At 45.5% G+C, this 21,990-nt stretch overlaps 1 protein-coding gene across 6 annotated transcripts in view; it reads right to left on the bottom strand.

Moving 5' to 3' along the window:
- Positions 1-11,784: 11,784 nt before the first annotated feature.
- The window catches only part of PLXNA4 (plexin A4), a 431,262-nt gene continuing 421,056 nt past the window's right edge, over positions 11,785-21,990 (bottom strand). For all 6 annotated transcript variants that reach the window (XM_072864978.1, XM_072865153.1, XM_072865238.1 and 3 more), the window contains 2 exons: positions 12,709-12,859; positions 11,785-11,963 (listed from right to left, as the gene is read on the bottom strand). In XM_072864978.1, the coding sequence (XP_072721079.1) occupies positions 11,868-11,963; positions 12,709-12,859 (247 nt within the window). In that variant the 3' untranslated portion in view covers positions 11,785-11,867. The remainder of the gene's footprint in view (positions 11,964-12,708; positions 12,860-21,990) is intronic.

The following is a 21,990-nucleotide window of genomic DNA, read 5'->3' as shown; positions in this document are numbered from 1 at the left end:
AAGGCAGGAAATTCAAAGGAGAAAATAAAAATAAAACAGTTATTCTCCTTTCAATTTTTTTATTTGAACGTCTTAGCTGAAGGCAAAAGACCAAACTGATTCCTGCTTTCCTCCCAAATGCTTGCTGGGTTGTGGGAACATACAGCACGCCACATAAGAGTTCAGGGCTCTGCTGCATATACAAGAGACATTCCCTTTCCTAAAACAATTACAGCAAGAAAGGTTAAAGCAGACCCACTGGTGGGATTCATCCCACCTGGCTTTAGAAAGGCATAGTGCAACCATCCACAGCTGGGCTAGCTCCCCCATCCTCCCTAGGGTCAGCGAGAGGAAACAAGCATTTTCCTTTGTCGTTCACTGATCTATTTTAGCCTTCGAGGTTGCAGTGAGATGAATTGTTTCCTGAAAGACCCATTTTTCACTGGTGACTATGCAGGGATACGGGACAACTAGCACAGAAGAAAACACCAAACACAGCCACTCAGATAACTCCCCAGCACGAGAAGAGGTGATTTTGCAGAGATCCTGCTAGGATGGCTCTGAACAAAACCTCATTGATCCAGAATCACTTTTTTGCCCTGCAATGTGGTGGCACACCTTGAAACTGAAGCTAGCAGGTCTCTCCAGGGCAAGGGACTCAGTTATGGTCCCCATCACTCTCACCACCTCGTTGAGGATAATGAACCTGAGGCTGAACACAAGGAAGGGAGAGTCTGTCAGTTCCCTTGTACAAGTGATATCCAGTGGGAGAGAGAGAGCTGATGCTGGAGTTCTACTCTGCTGAACCAGAAAAACCTCCAGGAAGGGGACTGATGGGGGGAACAGCTTAATACAGTGCAGGCAGCTGAACCTGTGAAGTGTCAGAAAGCGGGTGAGGGAACCAGGAAATAATAAAGGCAAATTGAATGCTCTCCGGGTTGCTGGAAATAGTCCTTCTCAGCTGACATCTGGGATTGCTTTGGGAAGCTGAGCTGCAGACCAGCTCCTAGCTTTCCCTTGAGAGCTGAAGACTAGCTCCTAGCTTTCTCCTGCCCTCTCCCCTGCCAGGTTTTCGAGGGGCACTGGGGCGTTGTTATTTACACTGGGGATGTCACAGAGCCGAGGCAAATGGTCACCATTTCCTCAGTGGAGGAGCTTGAAGGAGGGATGGATTGAGATGTAGGAAATGGACATCACCTCTCATGGACAGTAAAAGCAGGAACGCTTTGAAATGCCTCTTTTCTGTAGCTTGGGGGTGGGAGAATCCAGCATGGACAGAGAAACACCAATGATCTTAGTGAAGAGATGGGAAGATGGCTCCTGTCTGCTTTGTAGATAACTGGTTGGCCTTGAATATCCAGCTTAGCCCATTTGGGAGCTGAACAGAGTCATTTCAGAAGCTGAAACTGGGAGAAGTGGATGGTGCCTCCAGCACAGTTGTGCTGTCTCTGTCATACACTTGCAAACGCAGCCAACAGGACATGAGCTGAGGTCTCTCAGGATCTCCAGAGTGCCCCAGCAGGCACCAGGCTGATGCCCTGTCCTGTTGCAGACACATCCATGTCAGAGGTTTTCCTCCTCACTCCTACTCTTGCAGCTCTCATTGAATCAATAGGTAAATTCTCCACTAAGTAGTAGCAAGCCCACACATGTAATCCCCTTGAAAGCAAACATTTTGAGCTTACAGCTGACAACAGGGAGTTACCACAAGCCTGCAATCTGTTTGTTTGTCTGTGCTAAGTAATTGCAGCCCCATTTAATGCTTGGAAGGGTGTTTTTGTGGGGATAGTTAGTGTTGTGTTGTTTCCCAGTCTTGGCATCGAAGACAAGAGGAAACTGTGGTCCAGTACATATCACATATGAGGTTTAGCTAGAGGATCACAGCGTAGGTCCCAACTGTTCCCTGCCCTATGGATTCTCACAAACATGCAATGCACTGCTGTGTCCAATTGCAAAAATAGTGACTGGGTTGATTGATAGTGGGCAAAAATAGGCTGCAGAGACCGTAGCTTTGCCTCTCAGCTGCTGTGTGATTGCAGGCAACTCATTTCACCTCTTCATGCCTCCGTTTCCTCCCCACCTTTTCCGTTTCCTGTCCAGTCTCACTGACATGGAAGCTGTTATTTCTACCGGGACACTCTCTCTCTCTCTGTGTATGCAATGTCTGGCAGACACTCAGCCTAAAACTACTCTTGTGCAAACGTTAAGTAAAACCACTTAGTCTGGAAGGAAGCTTTTGTGAGGTATTTTAGTTTAGGTTTAAAAAAAGCTCTGAAAAACGAAAGCCTTCACGGCTCTTTTCTTTAGAGGTGTTTTTGTTTTTTTCCCTAAATACACTAATAATTCAGAATAGCTGAAATCTGAAGCGCTTCTTTGCACGCAAAATTTTCTAGCATCAGTTCCTGCAATTCACCCTGCTGCCCGGAGGGATCTGATGGGTGACATCTACACAGGCAGCACACTGCTGTGACTGACTGACCTGCTGCTGGGACATGCTGGCAGACTGATGCAAGCCCTTTTGGGTGACAAGGACTTTCCCTTTGCTGTGTCCCAAGGAACAGCTGGACAGAGATGTCTCATTTCCATGGCTGGATGTGGTCAGTCTGTCGGCGTACATATGCTGCTCATCTACAGGTACCCAGATGCGTGTTGAAGTCTATTGCAAAAGCTGTCAGAGCTTCATTTTACCCCCTTCCCTTTTTGAAGTCCACTTTCTTACTTCCTTTCTATGCTCTCCATTGACCTGAGACTTGCAGATCCAAGTTCAGCAAAAAGGTGTTTGCTTTCCACAAGCTTTATGTTGGCACTGTGGTCTGCAAATCCCATAAAACCTGCCAGCTGTCTCATTCCTCAGTGGTTGACAGAGGCTTAGACCTTTGGAGCATGGCAGGAGTTGCACCAGCTGTGGGCATGCAACCCTGACTCTGTTTTCCTCTCTGCTGAGTGAAACGGAGGACAGTGGCACAGGGCTGGCTGGGAGAAGGGGAGCAGTGGGAAACACTGGGAACATACACAGGCAGAAGCAGCTGGTAAGATTAATGATGCCACTGCCCAGCTCTTGGGATGACAGTGAGGATAAGAGCTTTGTCCCCACTTTGCGGGGAGAGGGAGGCTGGTGGCTATGTGCAGCACTGGCTGCGAGTCTGCTGTGGGATGCGGGACACAAGGAGGGAGCAGGTACACATCTCTGACCTCCTCTGCCACTTCTCATTGCTGTGAGAGTGGTGAATTATGAAAGACGGTACTTTCAGTAGTCCCCACCACCATGTCTCCTTTCCACCTCTGAAGAGACCTGGCTCTGCTTATGTCAGTTTGGCTTTTCAAGAGCAGGGCCAGTGAAAAGCACCTATGAATCTTTTATCTCCAGTTTGCCTTCAGCTGAGGTGTCTCAGGTCAAGTTTCCTGTCCTTTGGGGTACATGATGAGGCTGATATATTAAACCATGCAGACCTGTGTCATGGCAGTGCAAACCCAGCCCAGGCTTGGCCAAGCCTGCCCATCAGTCCCAGGGAATCTGACCTCCTTCATTAAAGATTTACCCTTTGCAACAGCCGTTCAAAAGACAGTATCATAAGATAATAACCATAAGATAAGGGGAGCACAGTGGCTGGGGAGCAGACATGGGAAAGGGAAAATGGATTTTCCCCTTTTGCTTTAAGCTAAGCTATCTAGAAACTGGAGTGTCCATCAGATGCTCCTTCTTGCCACATGTGGGAGGAGAGCAAGGGTAGGAGGCAGGGGAAGGAAGGAGGCTGCATTTCTCACTGCCTGGGGAACATCTTCAGCTTTGAACATACATGCAGAGAAGAGACCATGCCTGGTCTCTTCTGGAAGACCATGCCATGGTCTTCCAGACCATGCCTGGAAGTGAGAGGGCTGCAGATCTGCCCATAGGCAGTTGATCCTTCCCTCTGCCTTGGAGAGACATCCATCATCTGCCTCCAGCCAAAGATATAGATGCTGAGGACAGATGATTTCTCCCTATTTGCATGGTCAACCATCAGTGCTGCAAGCAGGACTTGCCCCAGCAGCAGCCTCAGGCGTGGCATTACATCCTGGGGACAGAGAAGCAAGGGGTCTGGGGTGTTTACTTGTCCACCTAAGATTACCTATGACTGTTCCGGGTTTGAAACCTAGTGTGATGATTGCTACTCTAATGTAGTGGCCAAGGAGTCAGAAGCTGGCTCCCACTGAGGATTTTCAGGAGCCATAGGATATGGTTCCTTTAATAGCATCCTTGAATTCATAAGCTGGTCACTCATCTTCAAAATGCACAGCTGATGACACCCCAAAGGCAGACAGAAAGGAATAACCTGTCTGGATCCCACCTCTCAAAAAAATTTTCAAACAACCTAATAAACATACTATTGTGTGAGAGAGAAATTAAGAAAGAGAGAAGAGAGAGAGAGAAGGGAGGTGGGAAGGAGGGAGGGTAGAAGGAAGGAAGGAAGGGAGGAAGGAAGGAAGGAAGGGAGGGAGGGAGGGAGGGAGGGAGGGAGGGGTGGATTGGTGGAAGAAAGCTTTTCACAGTCATTTGTTGGCATAAGCACGCTGATCCCTGAGCCTTTGCCCTCTCTGAACATGTAGCTGGGGTTTGCTCGGCTGGGATCCACTTCCCACCACACTTCACCAGCCCAGCCCATGGGCATCACTATGAAGCCAAGCCCAGAATGTCAACATGTGCCGACTCTCCGGAACTCTAAGGAAACTCTGGAGCATGTACTGTGGATGGTGGGAGAGCCTGAACCTGGGAGAGGTCTTCTACAATGTAGATGTGAAGTGGACTTGCTTTGAGCAGTTACATGTGCTCCAGTCTCATGCTTCCCCTTCATTTGAATTCCCTCTCTCTGGCTCCATTGGCCACAGGAAGCATCAATCACAGCCTGGGGCATTTTTATTTCTTTATTTTTTTTAATAAACTTTATTCTATATTACAAATAGGTTTTTTTTCTTTTTTGTTCTGGACTGCAAAATAGGAATGCCTTATATTTACATACACAGGTATACAATTAATTATAACAAAGGTACAGAAGCTTTGCCTTTACCAAGTAACAACGGGATTCCAATTTAAATAGTATAGATTTTATTTATTTTTTAACTAGGATCAATTCAAAAGAAAATCAAACCAACAACAACAACAACCTAAGAAAAAGGATCCCAACCTCCTTTCTAATGCTGTCTTGACATCTCTTTGAGGCTGTTAGTAACACTGTAGTGAAAGGATATGTTTTTACATTGATTTTGTATTTAAGGTGGAAGCTTTAGCAAAACAGAGAATGAGACTTCTGGGCTCATGTGTATGTCCAAGACACAGGGTCAGACACTAGGAAGGGCCTGTCTTGTGAAGTTAAATAATCCAGTTGCCTCTTGTCTTGAGTCTTGATTCCTTGGGGAAAACACTCGGAGCATTTAGCTAGCACCTAATCTCTCTGCTTCCTTACCCCATTCTGGGCTGGAAAGTGGGTTTTCTCCAGGGACTGGAGAAAAAGCAGCGTAAAAATTTTAAATAACACAAAGTTTCTCTTAAGATACTTCAGAAAGGACTGCAAGCTTGGACACATGCCTTGATTTCTCCAACTGGCTTTTGTGTCTCAGTCTATCTGAAAGTCAACAGCAACCTCTCCTGCTGGGAAATGCTGCCCTCAGTCAAGGAGCCATGCCAGACCACACCAGCAAGAGAAAGGAATGCTGAAAGAGCCTAAATGTCCTGGTTTTCCCCCAGTTTTCTACACCCAGGTTCGCTTTACTGAGCTTCCCTGAACACTGCTCTCTGCTGTGAGTGTCTTTGAGGTGATCTGTTTCCAAGCAGAATTTCTTGAGGTAAACTCTCTATTTTTAGAACAGAAGATTAACACAAAAAAACCCCCAATAAACAAACAACAACAACGACAACAGAAATCACACACGTGACAGGTTAATTAGACTAAGCAGCTTTATATCCTCGCTGGGGTTTTTTTGGTGGTTTTATTTTTTCCAAGTGTAAATCTTTCTTTTTCTTTCTTTTTTTTTTTTTTTTTGACATCCTTCTACAAATTAATTCATTGCTGTAAGCCTGTGTCCCCTTGGGTGCTTCTCTAACAGGGTAGTGAACTGAGCCATCCCAAATAAAACATAGTTGACAAGCTCCATTTTCAAAGTATTCTCCACAAAACAGTTATCCCGTGTAAGACAACACAACTTTTTTGGAGAAAGGGGCATTGCACAGTGGCAGAGGTGGGGGAAAACTGCAGGACTCCATGGACCCAATGATACTCTGAAACGGGAACAGCATTGGGTACAAAGTGGGAAAATTCAGGGTGTGAACGGCCAGAATACTTAGGTTTACACTATGACATTGAGGTTCGCTCACTTCATCAGTTGCCTGCTCCACAGCATACCAAGTTTGGATGGCAAGAGCTAGGACATCCCAAGACCTCCACCTGCCCTGGGGGACAACTCTTTTACTACTCATCAGATGCACAGAGCACATTATCCTGGCATCGCTGAGGCTTTGCCAATACTTCTCTACCCAACAGCTGTCATGGCGAGGCATCTGCCAATACAGAAACACAGTCTACTATGATCGTGTAAATGATCATACTCCCTAGCTTGGAGAAAGAGATCCATTCCTGGGCTCCTCATGTCATCACAGGAGAGAAGGTTACCAGAGGCTCAGAGGAGTTTAGACAACAGCACTGATTTGAGAGCTGGATGTTTATACTGATTTCCTCATTCAAGGCTGAGAGATATGCAAACTGGTATTCCTGGATGCAATTCTTGTTGAGCCACCCAAAACCAACACAAGCCTGATGGGGCCAACATGCACATTTCTGTACAGTACCTTCCGTCTGGCTTCTTCAGGTAAATGCTGAACCAAGGAGAAGAAAGGGACAAAAACCACCTTGTTGGGACTGATGGGGTTCTGGCAAAGTGCGTATCTGGTCATGACGTCTTCTCACATCATCAATGGCTGCTGCAGAAAGCAACAGATTTCTACGGAGGAGCAAACCTCTTACACACTAGAGCCTCCCCCAGGAGTTTGAGAAGCAAGACCAGTTTTCTTCCTCTCTCTCATTCCTTTTACAGTGCCAAGCAATATCTTCACACTAACAGATACTTCTGCTTTATGAGTAATTCTTCTACAGGCTTCTGGAAAGGGTGAAGCATGACTTGTTTTACTGTTGCCTTGGTGATGTGAGAGAGTAGTCCTGGTCATCTCCAGCAGCCCAGACTTTTCTTTTTGGTGTGAGATGGCCCTTGGACTTGAGAGTCCTTTGTGGAGACACAAATGCATGCCCCACTAAGAGGAGCCCTGGGATTCAGTCCTTTCAGGTTTCCAATCTTCCTTTGGAAGTCTTCCACATAATAGTGTCTCTTTCCAAAGCACTTCATTAAAGCCTTGGGGAAGGACAGATCTACATTTTGTGTTTTGGCTTACTTTTAAACAATTTTCCTCTTGATATTAGCTGGTTTGTGTTTGGGTTGTTACAGCATAGAAATCCCAGCCTTTAGGAAATGTGGAAGGGCTGTGCAATCTTTGTGTTGGTTGACTCAACAATGAAAGTAGCCACTGGACTCTTAACACTCTACATCTATCAGTTTTCAATAGCATTATTAAAAGTAATTATGACAATTATGTGATTTGCTTGGTCTTTCTCCCTTCATGGTAAACGCCTCCCTGTGAGCTAATGCACAAGACCTGGAAACTTTGGTAATCTCTTTTCAATTAAAGCAAGTACCAACCAAAATTCTGCTGGAAAATCTTCATGTCATTTTTTTTTATGGTCTCCAGTGTCAAAGAGGTATGAGAAGACAACTACAGTGGTGAAACTACAGATGAGAAAATTGGCATAGCCCTCTTACTTAATGGAGCAAGGCTGGTGTATGCCAGATTGGACTAAACCTCCAGATATGTTCAGGACAGAATGACGAGTGGGAAGAGAAGGACTGGGGCATGTTGGGAGAGCAAAGTGCCCTTGGGTGGCTGCATTTCTCCTTTTCAGTAATTCTCCTGTGCTGTCTGTTCAAGTGCTAACAATTTCTAATGTCTTCTTCCAGATAACACACAACTTCTCCCACAACAGTGTTTACCGGAAGGCTCAGTCTACAAAAGCACATGACATGATGGATTATGTCTCAGATCACCATGTCATTGATAGGTGAGTACACTCACAGGGAGGACATGATGTGTTTGCAGAGGGACTGTTCACCTTTTGTTCCTCTAGCCCAGGCGCAAAATCCCAGAGCAAACTCTGCAGTGAAGAAATAATCTTAGCTCTCTCAGTAGGACCACAGAGAGTCTTCATGAGTTCCCTTTCCCCATTTCTGACGGTGCTGTAAGTGTCAGCATTCATTGTCTTGATTGTAGCGTTTGAGAAATACGCATAAAGATCAGCCTATCACCTGGCATATTCTGGATATTAGGAGCCTGTCCATTGACTTCTAGGGACTTTGGCTCCAGTTGTCTCCATGTGGCTTGAAAAACAGTGTGGAATACCACCTACTGGGCATTTTTTCTCAAGTGTGGAAAGGGAGGAGGGGGGAAACAAATCAAAGGAAGAGGAAAATAATGCATTCATGTTGTAGCAGGGCTCATTCTTCTGCTTGTGTCTTTGTTTTGAGTTGCATTTTACATGCACTTAAAAAATAGTTAGCTCAACAGGCGAGGCTTGGAAGAAAGGTGCCAAGACCTCTCATAGACTGGAGGATGCTGTGACCGTGGTTGGAAATGGGGAGGGCAATGAAGGGGACAAGGGAGGAAGCCCACGCATTTACATCACAATTCTGGCACATTTTCCAAGAGAAAATCAAAACCAGCTCAAACACCAAATAAAGAAAAACAAAAAGAAAAACAAAAAGAAAAATAAGGAGGAGATGAAAGAGAAGCAAAAGACAGATTTCCTTTCAAATCCTGGGGATGGGGGAAGAAGAGGGTGGAGAGAAAACGGAAATGCCTAAATGGGAACTTAGGAAGGGTTAAGACACCAATCTCATGGTGCTTCCCATTTCATCTAAGTGTTTCATTCTCAGTGTCTCTGAGGTGTTCAAGTTTTTCTTGAAAAATATATATATATTACAGATGAAAAACTCCGTACCAGCAAAAAGAAATAAAATAGTAACAATGGAAAACAACCATAATAAAACAAAAACACAACCCTGAAAACATCAAAAAGAAACAAGGTGAGTCTCAAATTTCCCCTGCGGTGTTCCTCTGACTTCAGTAACAGCGCAGGATTACACCAGTTCACTTTGATACTTTTTTTTTAAACAGCTTCTTCTTCCTTTCATGTGCGCATGTCCAGGCAGTATAGCCCATCACTCATAACCACTTCCCTCCAAGCCAGCTATTTGTCCTTAGACTCCTACCATCCAGCTGTGAGTACAAGGCATGACAATAGGGTCCATATTTATCTTTTGTGGCACTTTGTTTGTCAAAACCTTTGGTTTCTTCCTTTTTTTTTAAATTTTCCTTTTTTATGTACTTATAAAAAAATATTGTGTTTGTGGTGGTGGTGTAATTTTCTTACCGCTGGCTCTGGTGGGACTTCCACCCCACTTTCACAGCCATAATCAATGGATCTGGAACATGTGCCGACATTACTAAATGGATTAACAAAACCATGGCAGAACCAACCAAACCCAAATCATCCCCAATGCGCAGGCCTCTTAAAAATGCTGAGATGTCCATAAGGTGCATGATGAGTCCATCAGCTCAGCGATCAAACAGAAAGCAAGCAAAATTAAAAAGGAAATAATGCACACGCGCACACAGATACACACACACACACAAAATAATAATTATAATCAAGAGAGAAATGTCTGGGGTTTTAAAACCAAGACGTGTCCCTAAGTTTGCTGTTTCAATATGAATCTTGTGATATTCTCCCCACAGACACATCCAGTTTTGGGCTGCTGTTCTTTAAAATGTTTTAGAAAGACTTGCCTACGTGTGTATCTGCTTGGCTGAATGAAACCCGCTTGCTGACTGACTCCTGTTTGCACCACATCCCCCATTAGATGCACTCATGACCCATTGCTCTGAAGAGGTTCTGGTTTGCTAGCAAGAGGCATGAATAAAACCAAATGCACTAATTCTGTAATCAGTTTACACACCCTGTCTTTACCCCTTCCTCCCTCCAGGTGCAAAGTAGATCCAGGTTGTATCTCTCAGGATGGTGTGGGATGGATGTGGGCTGATTCTCCGTGGCATCAAGCCACTCCTTCATCCGCTAGTGAGCTCTGTTCATTTCTGGTGAGATGAATGAAGACCCAGCTCTTGCTTCCATGGTAGGTGCAAGGTTCTCCAGACCCTGAGGGTTTCCCACAACGCTGAACCATGGTGTTATCCAGGCTGGCAGCTGTATGAAAAAACTAGTCAAATGCAGAAGAGATGCAGGAGCTCACTCCTCTTTGGCTGGCCGTGAAACAGGTTGAGATGTTGTTCTGGAGGAGCTGAGCAGAGGATAGGACAGGGCAATCACCCACAATTGTCCTGTGATGACAGTGATCTCTGGAGGGATAGAAAGTGCAAAGAGAGAGAGAATCCTTCCCAGGCAGCAACTGTGCCTTCAGCAAGGCCTGTTGGTTCCAGAAATGGAGAAGAGGAAAGGCCAGGAGTTGGCATCAAAAAGCAGACGAGCTTACAGCAGTTCAGAGACCTCCAGAAGACATGCAGTCCGGCTAGGGGGTATCTAGGTAGAAGAATATTTTGCAGTGTTTCATTTGGATTTCCTCCAAGATTTCCTTCCAAAATGTGTGGTGACATTTCCTCTTAGGAGTGGCTTTGAAGGAAGCTTTTACCATCAGTCCTATGCACTGCCTTGCTTCATGGCAAGCCCTTCAGTATCCTTCTGATATTTCATCACGAGAAAACAATAGCTTTGTTCCAGTTGAGGAAACAAAATGGAAAGAACTAACAGCTTTAAAAAAAATCCCTCTGGATGTTTTTTGAGCCCGAGCTCCTTGCCTGGAACAAAATGAGACTTGTGGCTCTTGCTTTCCAAGCTGAGGTGGGGACGAGGGAGATGTTGTGCTGTCCATTGCCAGAAGGAACAGAACCACCACTGACAGGATGCCACTGAGCAGAGAGAGCATTTTTGCTGCAGTGCTATGACCAACAGGACACAATGGGAAAGACGGAGGGGGAGACAGGTCTCTTTGAAAAATAAGAATAAACATATGAAACACATGGGCAGGGGAGTGTCAGTCTCCTCCTCCCCTCTTGACCCTTCCCTTGCCCCAAGAGAGCAGCTACACTGCTGTTTGCCCAGGCAGATAAGACCCACAATGGTGCCACTCTGGACAGAGCTGTGGCATTTTTCGGGGAGCCTTGGGGTTCCTCTCCCAGTGGGTCACTATCAAGAGATAGAGTTGCAATGGCTCTGCAGGAGAGGATCTCTATTTGCTCCTGCCCTCCAGGATCCCTGCAGGCAGGCTGCCTTCCCCTTGGGGAGACTTTTAGTAATACTGAGTTCATTTCCATGTCCACTCCAGAGGCTACAGCCCTAGGAGGGCAGTTAAAGCAGCATGACAGAGGCGACCTCCGAATTTCCCATCTGCAGAGTGATGATGTGATGTTGGGGGAAGGTTTGTGGGGGTTTTTTATGTGTAATAGTTTTTCTCTAGGGCAAAGGCAGAGGGGAAGCTGTGAAAAGGAGAGCTCCACCTGAATGTCTTGATGTCCCCAGAGCCAAGATTCCTCTGCAGTCTTTTCTTTTAACCCCTGGGGCTTTGTCGCTTTGTCCATAGATCTTGAAAGAGAAATAAATGAGAGAGAGAGAGAGAGAGAGGAGCGCTGTTCAGGTGACTCTGCTTACAGCCCATCAAAACTTGCACTTGGTAAAGATGATGATCTTGAGTGAGGCACGACTTGGTTTATCCCTCCCAGGGTGTCCCTGGCAGGACAGTTCTCAGCTGTCTATGCTCATGAGGGTTATGACTTGTTCAAGTTTGTAGGCAAGTTTCTGTTTCCCAGCCTGGTCGTCTTGATCAAGGGCTCCAAGAATCTGGAAAAAGAGAGAGAAAGAAGTTGTAGTGATTTAATTTTTTTTCCCAAGAGGTTACTGAGTCCAGCATCTTACAGCAGCAGATGAGGGTCAGCTTCCCCTAAGGCAGGTCCCAGGCTTAGCTTAGATCACGCAAAGCAGGTCAGTCAGCAGGGAACTAGGCAGGCAGTTTGGGACAGATCTGACTAAATGCAGACGTCTACATTGCAACCAATCAAATGGATTCTTATCTTGGAGATCAGCTATTTGGTAGCTTTATTCATCAGCTTGCCATGCCACTTGAGATGCCTTAAAGTATCTCACCCAGTCTTCAACACACAGAACCATGCTGGTCACCTTTAAGTCCTGTGTCAATGCTTGCTGGCCCATTCTCGGGTGCTTTAGGGTACCTGAAATGGCACTGAGCACGTATGCTTAAACTACTTTTGGCCCCATGTGATATAGAGCTCACATAGGGCTCCTCTGTAGCAAGCTAACATCTGACCACACCTACTGCAAGCCAGATAAATCTGACTGACCAATAAGAGGAGATGAAAATAACAGGGATCCAGATGAAAGAGTACTGGGGAGACCAATAATCCCAGGGCCTCCCTTTCCAGACCCCAGGCCTTGCTTTTAATTCCTTAAATCCATCATCACCCTAGCCAGGACGAAGATAGGTATCTGTGACACATGCTGGGCCCTGGGAATGGGTGGGCTGTCCCATGGTCCTGCAGAACTGCTCTTCCCCCTCCAAGGCTCTTACCTCTTCGCTGTACTTGCCAACATAGGAGTATATCTCTGAGAGCGCACTCATGGTGTTGAACTCATTCATATGCATGCGAGACTGCTCAGCCAAGTATGCATTCATGTCCTGGTCACTAATTGCTGGCATTTTGGCAATGTCTGAATAGTACCTGAGAGAGAGAAATATAGGTGTTTCTTGAGGGGAGAAGTAGGGAGTCAAGAGATGAAAGCCATCAACAATAAGGAGAAAGGACACACTTAGCACTCTTGGGCTCTTCTGGTGCGTCAATGATACACCTTCTTCTTTTACAGCAAGGGAGATGACTTAGCCAAAAGTGGAAATTACTGAAGTACTATTCCTGGATATTAGACATGTGTTGTATTCGGTTAACCCTATTCTGAGACTGAAACTGCAAAGAGTGTCCTGTAAACTTTCTCCATGCCATCAAAGAAGTAGGCAGTACCTATTGATGCTGCATGCCTTTGTCAGGCCTTCAAGGGCTTTGAGCCCTGCCCCTAGTCCCACAGAGAAGTCCCACTGATCTTGCTGCCCACCGAGAGCTCAAGATTTTGCTCCTGTAGACAAAAAAGGCTTGTATGCTTTCTTGCACCAGTCACACTAGTACATCTGCATCTATTGCTAACATCATCCACCTCCCACACTGAATCCAGTCTATCCCAGCAACTCCTTTGATGCTCAACATCATCTCCCTTTTGCACCAAGTTTCAAGCTGGCCTGATGTCACAGTTTGTAGCAACAGGCTTCAAACACCCCCATCCCCACTCTGACTGGGGAAAATCTGCTTCTCTTAGGAGTCAACAACATTCCCCTTGAGCTCAAGAGGACTGGGGCTTTATCTGTAAGATATGGAGCCCCCAGAACCATTGCCCATCAAGCTTCATCAGCAGAGCAATGTCTCTTTAAGGAAGTTGCTATTTTCGATGTCCTTCGTCCCCCGGGTACGGCAGGTCTTGGAGGACAAGGTTTGCGGAAGGTAATCAGTCACTGTCACTCGCAGATGTGCTCTGCTGTCAACTGGTTAATTAGACGCCATCATTTACATTTTTAATTTCTGCAATTTGACATTTTGTGCACAAGGAAAAAAAAAAAAAGAAAAAAAGCCCATAGCTGCAGCAATCCACAATTTTATAATTAGGAGGCAGAGGGGATGGGGAGCCAAAAGAGCTGACAGGTGTCCTGTAAACAGCGTTGAGACACCTGCTGAGATGGAGCCTGTTTTCCACTGCAGAGAAATTGGACACTGAATTGCTGTATGATAAGGATCCTTCAGACAGACAAGTGGGAAAATACTCTCTATGACAGAGTGGGAAAAGCAGCTGTTGAACTCTCCTATAAAAGCACAGTGCAAGAGCACTGGGAGGAAACCCCTCTGCACCAGAAGGCTCCAGTTTTGCTGTCTGGTTTTGTGCCCTGCACTCCCATCCTATTTTGTTGCAATGGGTTGGTCTCAGTTGCTATCCTGGTTTTGCAGAGCAGGGTTGATGTAACCCTTGGGAGAGAAAGGCAGAGGAGGCAGAGGTCCTTCTCCCAGCTCTGTGCATAGTCTTCCAGCCTGCTTCCAGAACTAGACTCTGGCTCATCATAAAATCTCATGCAAACCTCATTAACTTTACTGCAACTTCCAGTATGCACAACTACATTACTCTCACTGGAGTCCTAGCATCTTGTCTTCTGGGCTCAGGACCAGCTAAAAATCCTGGTCTAACTCAGTCCCATGATCTAAATATTGCCCATTCCCAGTACTCCAGTGATGATTGGTCTGGGCTTGATTTTGCTTCACACTTTGCCTAACCCCCAATCCCCAAGTGGACCTGAACAGTTGTCTATAAGGGAAGGAGCCATCTGGAAACCTCATGAGGATCTGTCCTGCAGAGCTACCTCCAGGAGAAGACAATGAGCAGGATGAATAAATATTTCTAGACCTTTTCCACTCCCAGAAAACTCAAGCATCACCGTCAACAGATGGACAAAATCAGACCTGTGCTGCATGCACTTCTGACAAAAGAAAGCGTCAGGGACTGGTGGCATCCATGACAATGCTATTGCAGGCTCCTCAGCGCCAAAGCACATTGTTGAGAAACAAGGCTTCTTACGGCCAAAAACCAAGGTGTGCCTTGGCACCCAAAGAAAACTACATCCGTGTGCAACCAGCACAGTTCATAGACTTGTGGGGAAAAAGAGCCTGCAATGCAGTGAAATGCATTGATTTACGGTGCCTAAGAAGAGCCCAGGGAGAAGAGCCCAGCTCCTCATGAATATTGCATAGGCACCTTCCTGTTGGGTGAAATGAAAAGTGAAGGGGATTACATCACAGCAAAAATAAATGAGGGTGGTGGAGGAAGGCAGAGGTGCTGTGTTGTATTTGCTAGTCTGGCTCTGACAAGCAGTTGAAATGTTCCTTTTCCTCCCTGGTTTGGCTAGTCATCAAATGGTGGCAGGATAGTGGGTGCAGGGATGGGCCACTTCTAAAAAGTGAAATGCAGACACACATATTGTCCGCTTCTCCAAGTTTCTCCTGTCTCCCTTTCACCTGGTAGCAATGCTCTCCTGGGTCTGAGACTCATAAAGGTCTGAAAGCTCCCCAGTCCCTTTCCAGCCCTGCAGAGATATTTTCCCAGCAGCATAACTCTCCCATGACTCATCTGAACAATGAAAAGCAACACACAATGCTCCCTGGAGCAAAGGACAGGATGCAAGAATCTGAATTTCAGGGCTTGGAGGCCTCTCCAGCCACGACAGACTCTCAAGCTGTGATCTCAGTGTTCTGGGTTCACAGGCCATTACCCACCACGATACCAAAGTGTCCTGATCTCCCCTGGACTCAATTCCCTGCCCATCACACACCTGAGCAGTCATTTCCCATTAAGACTGCAAACCATGATATTGTGGAAGTGTGTTTTGTGGGAAAAATAAAAGAAAAAGAAGGAAAAAAAAAGCATGTACTAATAATCAAATGTAGATGCTAGTACAGGGAGAAGACATATAATATCCTTCCATCAGAACTCTGCTATGGCCAAATGACTTATTTATACAGAAGTGTTTCTAATGAAGCCATCATTGCACTACCTAAAGAAATTATGAATGTGTATATTAAAGCGTCCTAGCAGGGAGATGACAACATCCCTGCTGAGTCTTTATTTACCTTCTATTTAAGCCCAGATCCTCAGAGGTACTTAGGGCCTCTCTGCCATTTGCATACCCCTAATGTCTTCAGAACCACTGTGAAGCTGTCACCGAACCCCAGAGGTCCTTACATTTTCACTGCTGGCCTTTGCAAGGCTGCCTGTGTGCCGCTTCCCTTCGCCCCTGCATCTGACAGCTCTCACTTCGATCATAGCTGAACTGTGAGGCAATGCAGGGGGAGAAAGATGCTCCTTCACCACGCTGTTCCTGTGAGCACCCCTAAGCTGAGGGCCACCTGATCTCGCCTGAGACATGGGCAGATCATTGACTCACAATTCCATAGCCCCAGAGGCTGCATTAGCCAGCAGGAGGTTGGGAACACAAGATTTAGCCAGATTCCCTCTGAATGAGACAGAAAGGTAGCAAAGCAGCAAATCTAGCTTAGCCTGCCTGCAAAGGTGCAAGAGAGTCCAAAGTAGAAGATGGTGGCTGCTTGGTCAGATGTGCACCACGCGCTGACCTGGTGCTGCCAATTTGCTCCTTCTTCTGTACTCCAGTATTGGTTATCTATCTCCAGTGGTTCCTTTCCCAGCTGTTTCCAGGGGATCCTTAGATGCACATCAAAAGATCCTGTCTTACGTGCTTGCGTTTCCCCTAAATCACAGGAGGAAACTGAGTTCTTACCTCAAGGCTGCTCATTCTCTGATGTGGCAGGAAATTTGCTCATTAGACATCAGAAGAAATAAACCCTTGTGAAATTTGGGTAAATCCCTCACTCAGGCACGTCAGCAACTCAGATGGAGGATGTGAGGATTACTAGACCATAGGGTGTGACTTCATAGGTATGATTAGCACAGCAATTCACCGAAGCCTGGCTTGAACAGGAGAGCCCATGAGACCATCCATTGTCACTATTGCATGGGGAAGGACTTTGGATGCACCAGTATATAGTTGTGCTACCGCTGATTCTCAAAAAATAATTATTCTTGTTGCTTTCACATCCTCCTCTTCCCCTGGGTTGTGTTTGTTTTGTTTTGTTTTCCTAAGGAAAGCAATACAACAGCGTCCTGGGAATACACCTTGCCCTCTGTTTAGCCAGGGGTAAATGCTCTTGCCTTCGGTACCAACCAGGAAAGGCTCCTTAGTGGAGCTGTTACACAAGAATGACTGTGGCTGCTGCCACTCAGTAACTCATTAACTCATCAAAAGAGAAGAGAAAAGCCATGTTGCCAGCGCTTCCTGAAATTTTCCAGCCCCGCCGTGGTTTAGGCAGCTTAGCATGGAGCTAATTGCCTTCCAAAAGATCTTTTTGTCATGGCTGTTGTTGTGCCGTCGCTGGGTTGGGACTACACTCATTAATAATCATTTTAGCATATGAAAAGCTTGTATCGAATCCATGTGCTGCAGACGGCAGACGCAATTACAGCAATAACATAATTAGGGTTATGCAATAGCCGGCTGTATCCAGACCACTGAAGGAGGAAGCGATGTATGAAAGGGATATGGGGGACTGCTATAGCAGAGAAGGGTTGAAGGAAAGCTTGGGAACAACCTAGCGGCCAGCTCTTTTATGGGATGAAGTGAAGCAGTGCAAGGACATGCTGTCAGTTCTTCTGTTGACACGGCATGGCTGTTTTAGTTTCCTAGGAGGCATCTGAGCTGCAAAGTTTGTGTTTGTGCTGATTCAGCTCCAGGCAGCCACAAGACTCTGTTAGCCCAGACTATTTTGGAGAGAGGTTCAAGGCCAGGCTGTTGGGCACTGATTGGACTTTGGCAGTAATAGCATGACAGCTAAGCAAAAGGTACTGGCCCCAAAATTAGCTGAAGATCTGTCAGTTCTTCCACAGATTTGCCTTGAAGAGCTTGAGGGAACGGTTCTGTCTGTGTATGCATCCCCTAGCTAGGGTAATGATTTTATTTTGCATATGCATGGCTTTTCCTGCTGCTTTTCATGTCAGAATAAATGGTAGAGAATGGGTGGGCAGCAGTGAGTCAATGGCTGAAGAGTGAATTGGTGAACAGGTAGTTTCTCTGGGAAAAGATACCGTCCAGCATCGTCTCAGTGCAGAGGATGTATGGGTCTGAGGTTGTACCTTCTGCGTATAGACACATTTTCATCTTGCCTGCTGAAAACTGCACTATGTAAGAGAAGCATGTTACTGTGATAAGAAAATATCAGGAGCTTTTTGCAGACTAAAGGTGAAGAAAGACAAGCAAACAGTCTTCAGATACACCAAAAGCTGCAGCAGAGAGGCAGGGAATGAGCTGTACCCCGTGTCCCTGGGGACGCGATGAGACGGCATGGGCTTTAATTACAGTCAGGGAGATTTTGGCTGGCCATCAGGGAAAACACTCTGATGGGAAGGACAGGGAAGTGCAGGAACGGATTGCCTGAGGAGAGCAGAGGCTCTGTTGTTGGAGGTCTTTAAGAAAGGGTAGACAAGCATCTGTCAGGAAGGCTTTAGACAGAGCTGATCCTGCCCTGAGGCAGGAGCTGGTTGGGTTGACCTCCTGAGGCCCCTTCCAGCACAGGTTTTTATTATCTCTACTAACAATACCCCCCTACCTTAACCCTTGGTATGCTATATCTTAAGCCTTCTTCCGGGCAGGGAAAGGAGACACAAAAGACTGCATTCTTTAAAGTAGAGCCAGGATTTGCACCTGTCATTTGATGCTCTCTTTTAAAGCCCTTGGAGTCACCCCAGTGTTTCTGTTTAAAACCTCAATAACTTACAATGTTAGGGTTCATGCAGCTTATAACCTTTATTGTACTAAACTAGTCCAATTTGTCTTTCTTTCTAAAGTTAGCTGCAAAGTGGCCAACAGACATCACAAGCACTGCACTGGAAGAGACCATCTATTGACTTCAGCGTCCTGGAACCACAGGCTGACAAGTGATGTAGGTTAGATCCCGAATGGGGACAGACTATCCATTCTGCATATTCCAAACATACTCCCACAGCATTTTCTATTAAGCTTAAGACCTCAACATTTAAAGGCTTACACCATGCAAATCATAGTTGCTTCAGGAAAAGGAAATAGATGAGATCACAGACCCAGGACCTGGGTACCAACAGCTAGGTCAGGTAGTGTTTGTACCCAGGTTAACATAATAAACTGCAGATGTTGTAATTCTGAATCCCACAGATCAGGTCACTTTAAACCTCTTTTAGTCCTGAACTTGGCAAGCTGATTTTGAATGGTCTTCATGGGAAGATTCTCAAGGTGTTAAGAATATTTGCAGTGTCTCCATTGACTTTCAGCTTTTCTTTGAGGGGCTATTTTAAATGAACAATAAGCAGCCAAAAGGAGACCAAGTCCCTGCAGGGATGAGAAAAAAGCACCAGTTCCTCTCCTTGCAGCACTGCAGGTATTTTGGGCACCAGTGTGGAATGGAAAAACTCTTTGGCTTCTGCTTTTTGTGCTCTGCCCCTTTTCAGTTTCCCACATCACTGCCTCCATGCCAGGCTTCGGTAGGGAAACATCGTATTGATTGTGATGCAGGCAATTAAACAGTGTTAATGAAGTTCAAACAAGTGTTATCATAAGCTTGGCAGCATGGAGAGAAATGAAAGGTCAGCCACAGCCCTTTGTCATCTTTTCAGTGTGGTGTTGAATGCTAATGAGACAGTCCCAATTAGAACAGGCTCCCCTTTGTATTGCTTGAGGATTGCATCAAATGCTCCCAAGTTCTCCAGATTTCAAGGCTCAAAGAGGACATTTGAAGTAAACTTGAAAAGATGCAGATCTGAAGCTGCTCTAATGTAAATTCAGCAAAGCCTATGGAGTTTTACTAACAGAAGTCAGATGAGAATCTGGTCTACCATTCCCATTCTTTTCCTCTTTTTTCAATAGACTCAGATAATGATAATTGAAAAGCCTCCACCTTGTTTTAGAACTGCAGTCTGACTCTTCATGGCTTCAATGAAAGCCAAAAAGTCTGTCCCCATTTCCCAGGTTAATTCTCCTGCCTCAGTCAGGCCTCATCTTCTGCTGCAGGAAACCCAAGCTGTGGCTGCACCTAGATACTTTTTAGCCATGGATTTTCACAATGAAAGAGCCCTGGGTGTGTAATTTGAACGCTGAACCTGGTTTTCCCAAAAGTTAGGGTTTCTCAGTGGGTTTGTTTCAGCAGGCAGAGTCCACCTCTGCTTCCAACAGCATTAAAAAAAGATGGTTGAAATCAAACTCCCAGTTGACTACCATGTGGAGGTAAACCATTGATCAGGCCAGAATCTGTAGCTATTCCCTTCCCAATGTACATTCACACTCTAAAGAGGTAGAAAACTAATCTTTGAAGGATTGGAGGTATGTATTTTCACCCATGCCTGCTTCTTGTGCCAGGGTCATTCTCTGCTTTGAGTTTTGTGAGTCTTAAAGGCACACTCCACACTGAGAAACCAGGAGTTGCAAAGGGAAGGCTTGGAGTACCCCAGCTCAGCTACCATTCCAACAGACCTGTTAAAAGACAGGAGCCTGTCTTTATTCCATAGTGCCTTCAAGTAGGGTTACAATCTACCACTGCCTAATTGCCCTCTTATAGATTCTTCTTCATCAAAGAAGTTAATTTGATTTCAGGTTCTTCTGATTTACTCAACTGCTTCTCAACCTAACCGACTGAAAATCTTTTTATCTTATGATTTGCTCTTTGAAGACGTCTAGTGGTCTTGAAGGATGCCGTCTCCAGCTGATACTGACTACAGAAATAGCTCCAACCAGTGCTGGAAGCCATTGGATTTGGAATAACTCCCTCAAAGTACAGTTTCAGAATGGAAAAAAGGAATTAATTAATTCAGGGTAGAATTGAAATTATTATATTCTATTCTTTCTTGATATGTTTTTTCTTTGATCTACCACAGCATCCAGGTGCCAGTGCCTTGAGTCAGTGGAATTGACACACAAAAACATAAGGAGGGCAGAAGCTCTAACCATATTCCAAAATCCACAGCCTCCCCTTGGGCTTCAGTTCAAGTTGTCAGACATCAGTGCAGATAAAAACCCAGCACATGCTGGGCACAGAAATCCAGTGCTGCTTACTAGCAGCAGGAGGTGTTATGTACCTCATTTGCAAACCCAGTTGTTCAGGAAAACTTCTAGGGAAATGCAGCACCTATTGCTGAAGATCACTGGGCAACAGAATTTAGGTCCAAAAAGTTATAAAGTGAAATCAATACTGGGGAAAAAATAGAAGGAAACTGCAGCCTTCTGTTTGTCCAGGAAAAAAAAGGTGTTGCATGAGGAAATACCCTGTTCTTCACCTACGTACCTCAGTTTGTTACTCCAATGTACCAGGTCCAAAGATAAAAAATCAACAAGGGTCATAAGTAAAACAAAGTATTTGCCTACAGACACCAACCACCCACTTACACGGAAGGTTGCTAAAGTGTCACTGGAGTATGACACCTTTGGGCCACTGTTGGTGCAAACTTGATTCCTAAATGAATCTCAAACACCCCTTTCCCCTATCCAGGTCAATCCAGCAATCAACCTCAATACATACTAAGAAACTTGGACACAGTACCAGAAGTAGGTCATAATTAAGCAAGGTAGCTCGTAAGAGACTTATAGGTTGCCTAGAAACGACATTTGCAGAAGTGTTTAACCACATCTAAAAATAATTGTCCAGACAAATCAGAGACCAATGGGAGCATTATTGTAAAAAATGTCACCTCATGCCAACTAGGGGACAGAGCTCTTTCATCAGCCGTGCTCTCCTTTCACAAAATGAGAGAAAACCATCCCCACCAAAGGAAATACAGTGGTTTACAGCACAGTGTGCCTACAGTAGCAGAGGTCTCATATAACCTGCACGGCGTGGTATCAATTTTAGACAGTGCCTATGAAATCATCCAGACAAATCATTGCTTAAAACTGGATGGCATTGTACAGGAATGATCTGTAAGATAAACCCATCCTCGTATTTACAGAGTAGTAATCATTCTCCATCTGTGCAGTTCCCAAATCTGTCAATAACACCAGGCAAGCGTAGCATATTGGAAAACAAAGCACAGATCAACTTCTGCAAGGCTTGCTCCAGCAAACAGGCTCCTGCTGAACGGAGTGCAAGATGTGCTATTTGCTTGTCCTGCGGAAAATCTTAGAGAAACTGAAGGAATAGTTGTCTTGGCTGTATTCCCTGTAGAGTAGCTTTGCCAG

The sequence above is a fragment of the Ciconia boyciana genome, chromosome 1, assembly GCF_034638445.1.
Source record: "Ciconia boyciana chromosome 1, ASM3463844v1, whole genome shotgun sequence".
Classification (NCBI taxonomy): Eukaryota; Metazoa; Chordata; class Aves; order Ciconiiformes; family Ciconiidae; genus Ciconia; species Ciconia boyciana.
Note: the sequence above shows the minus strand (reverse complement) of the source record. Positions and strands in the feature narration are given on the sequence as shown.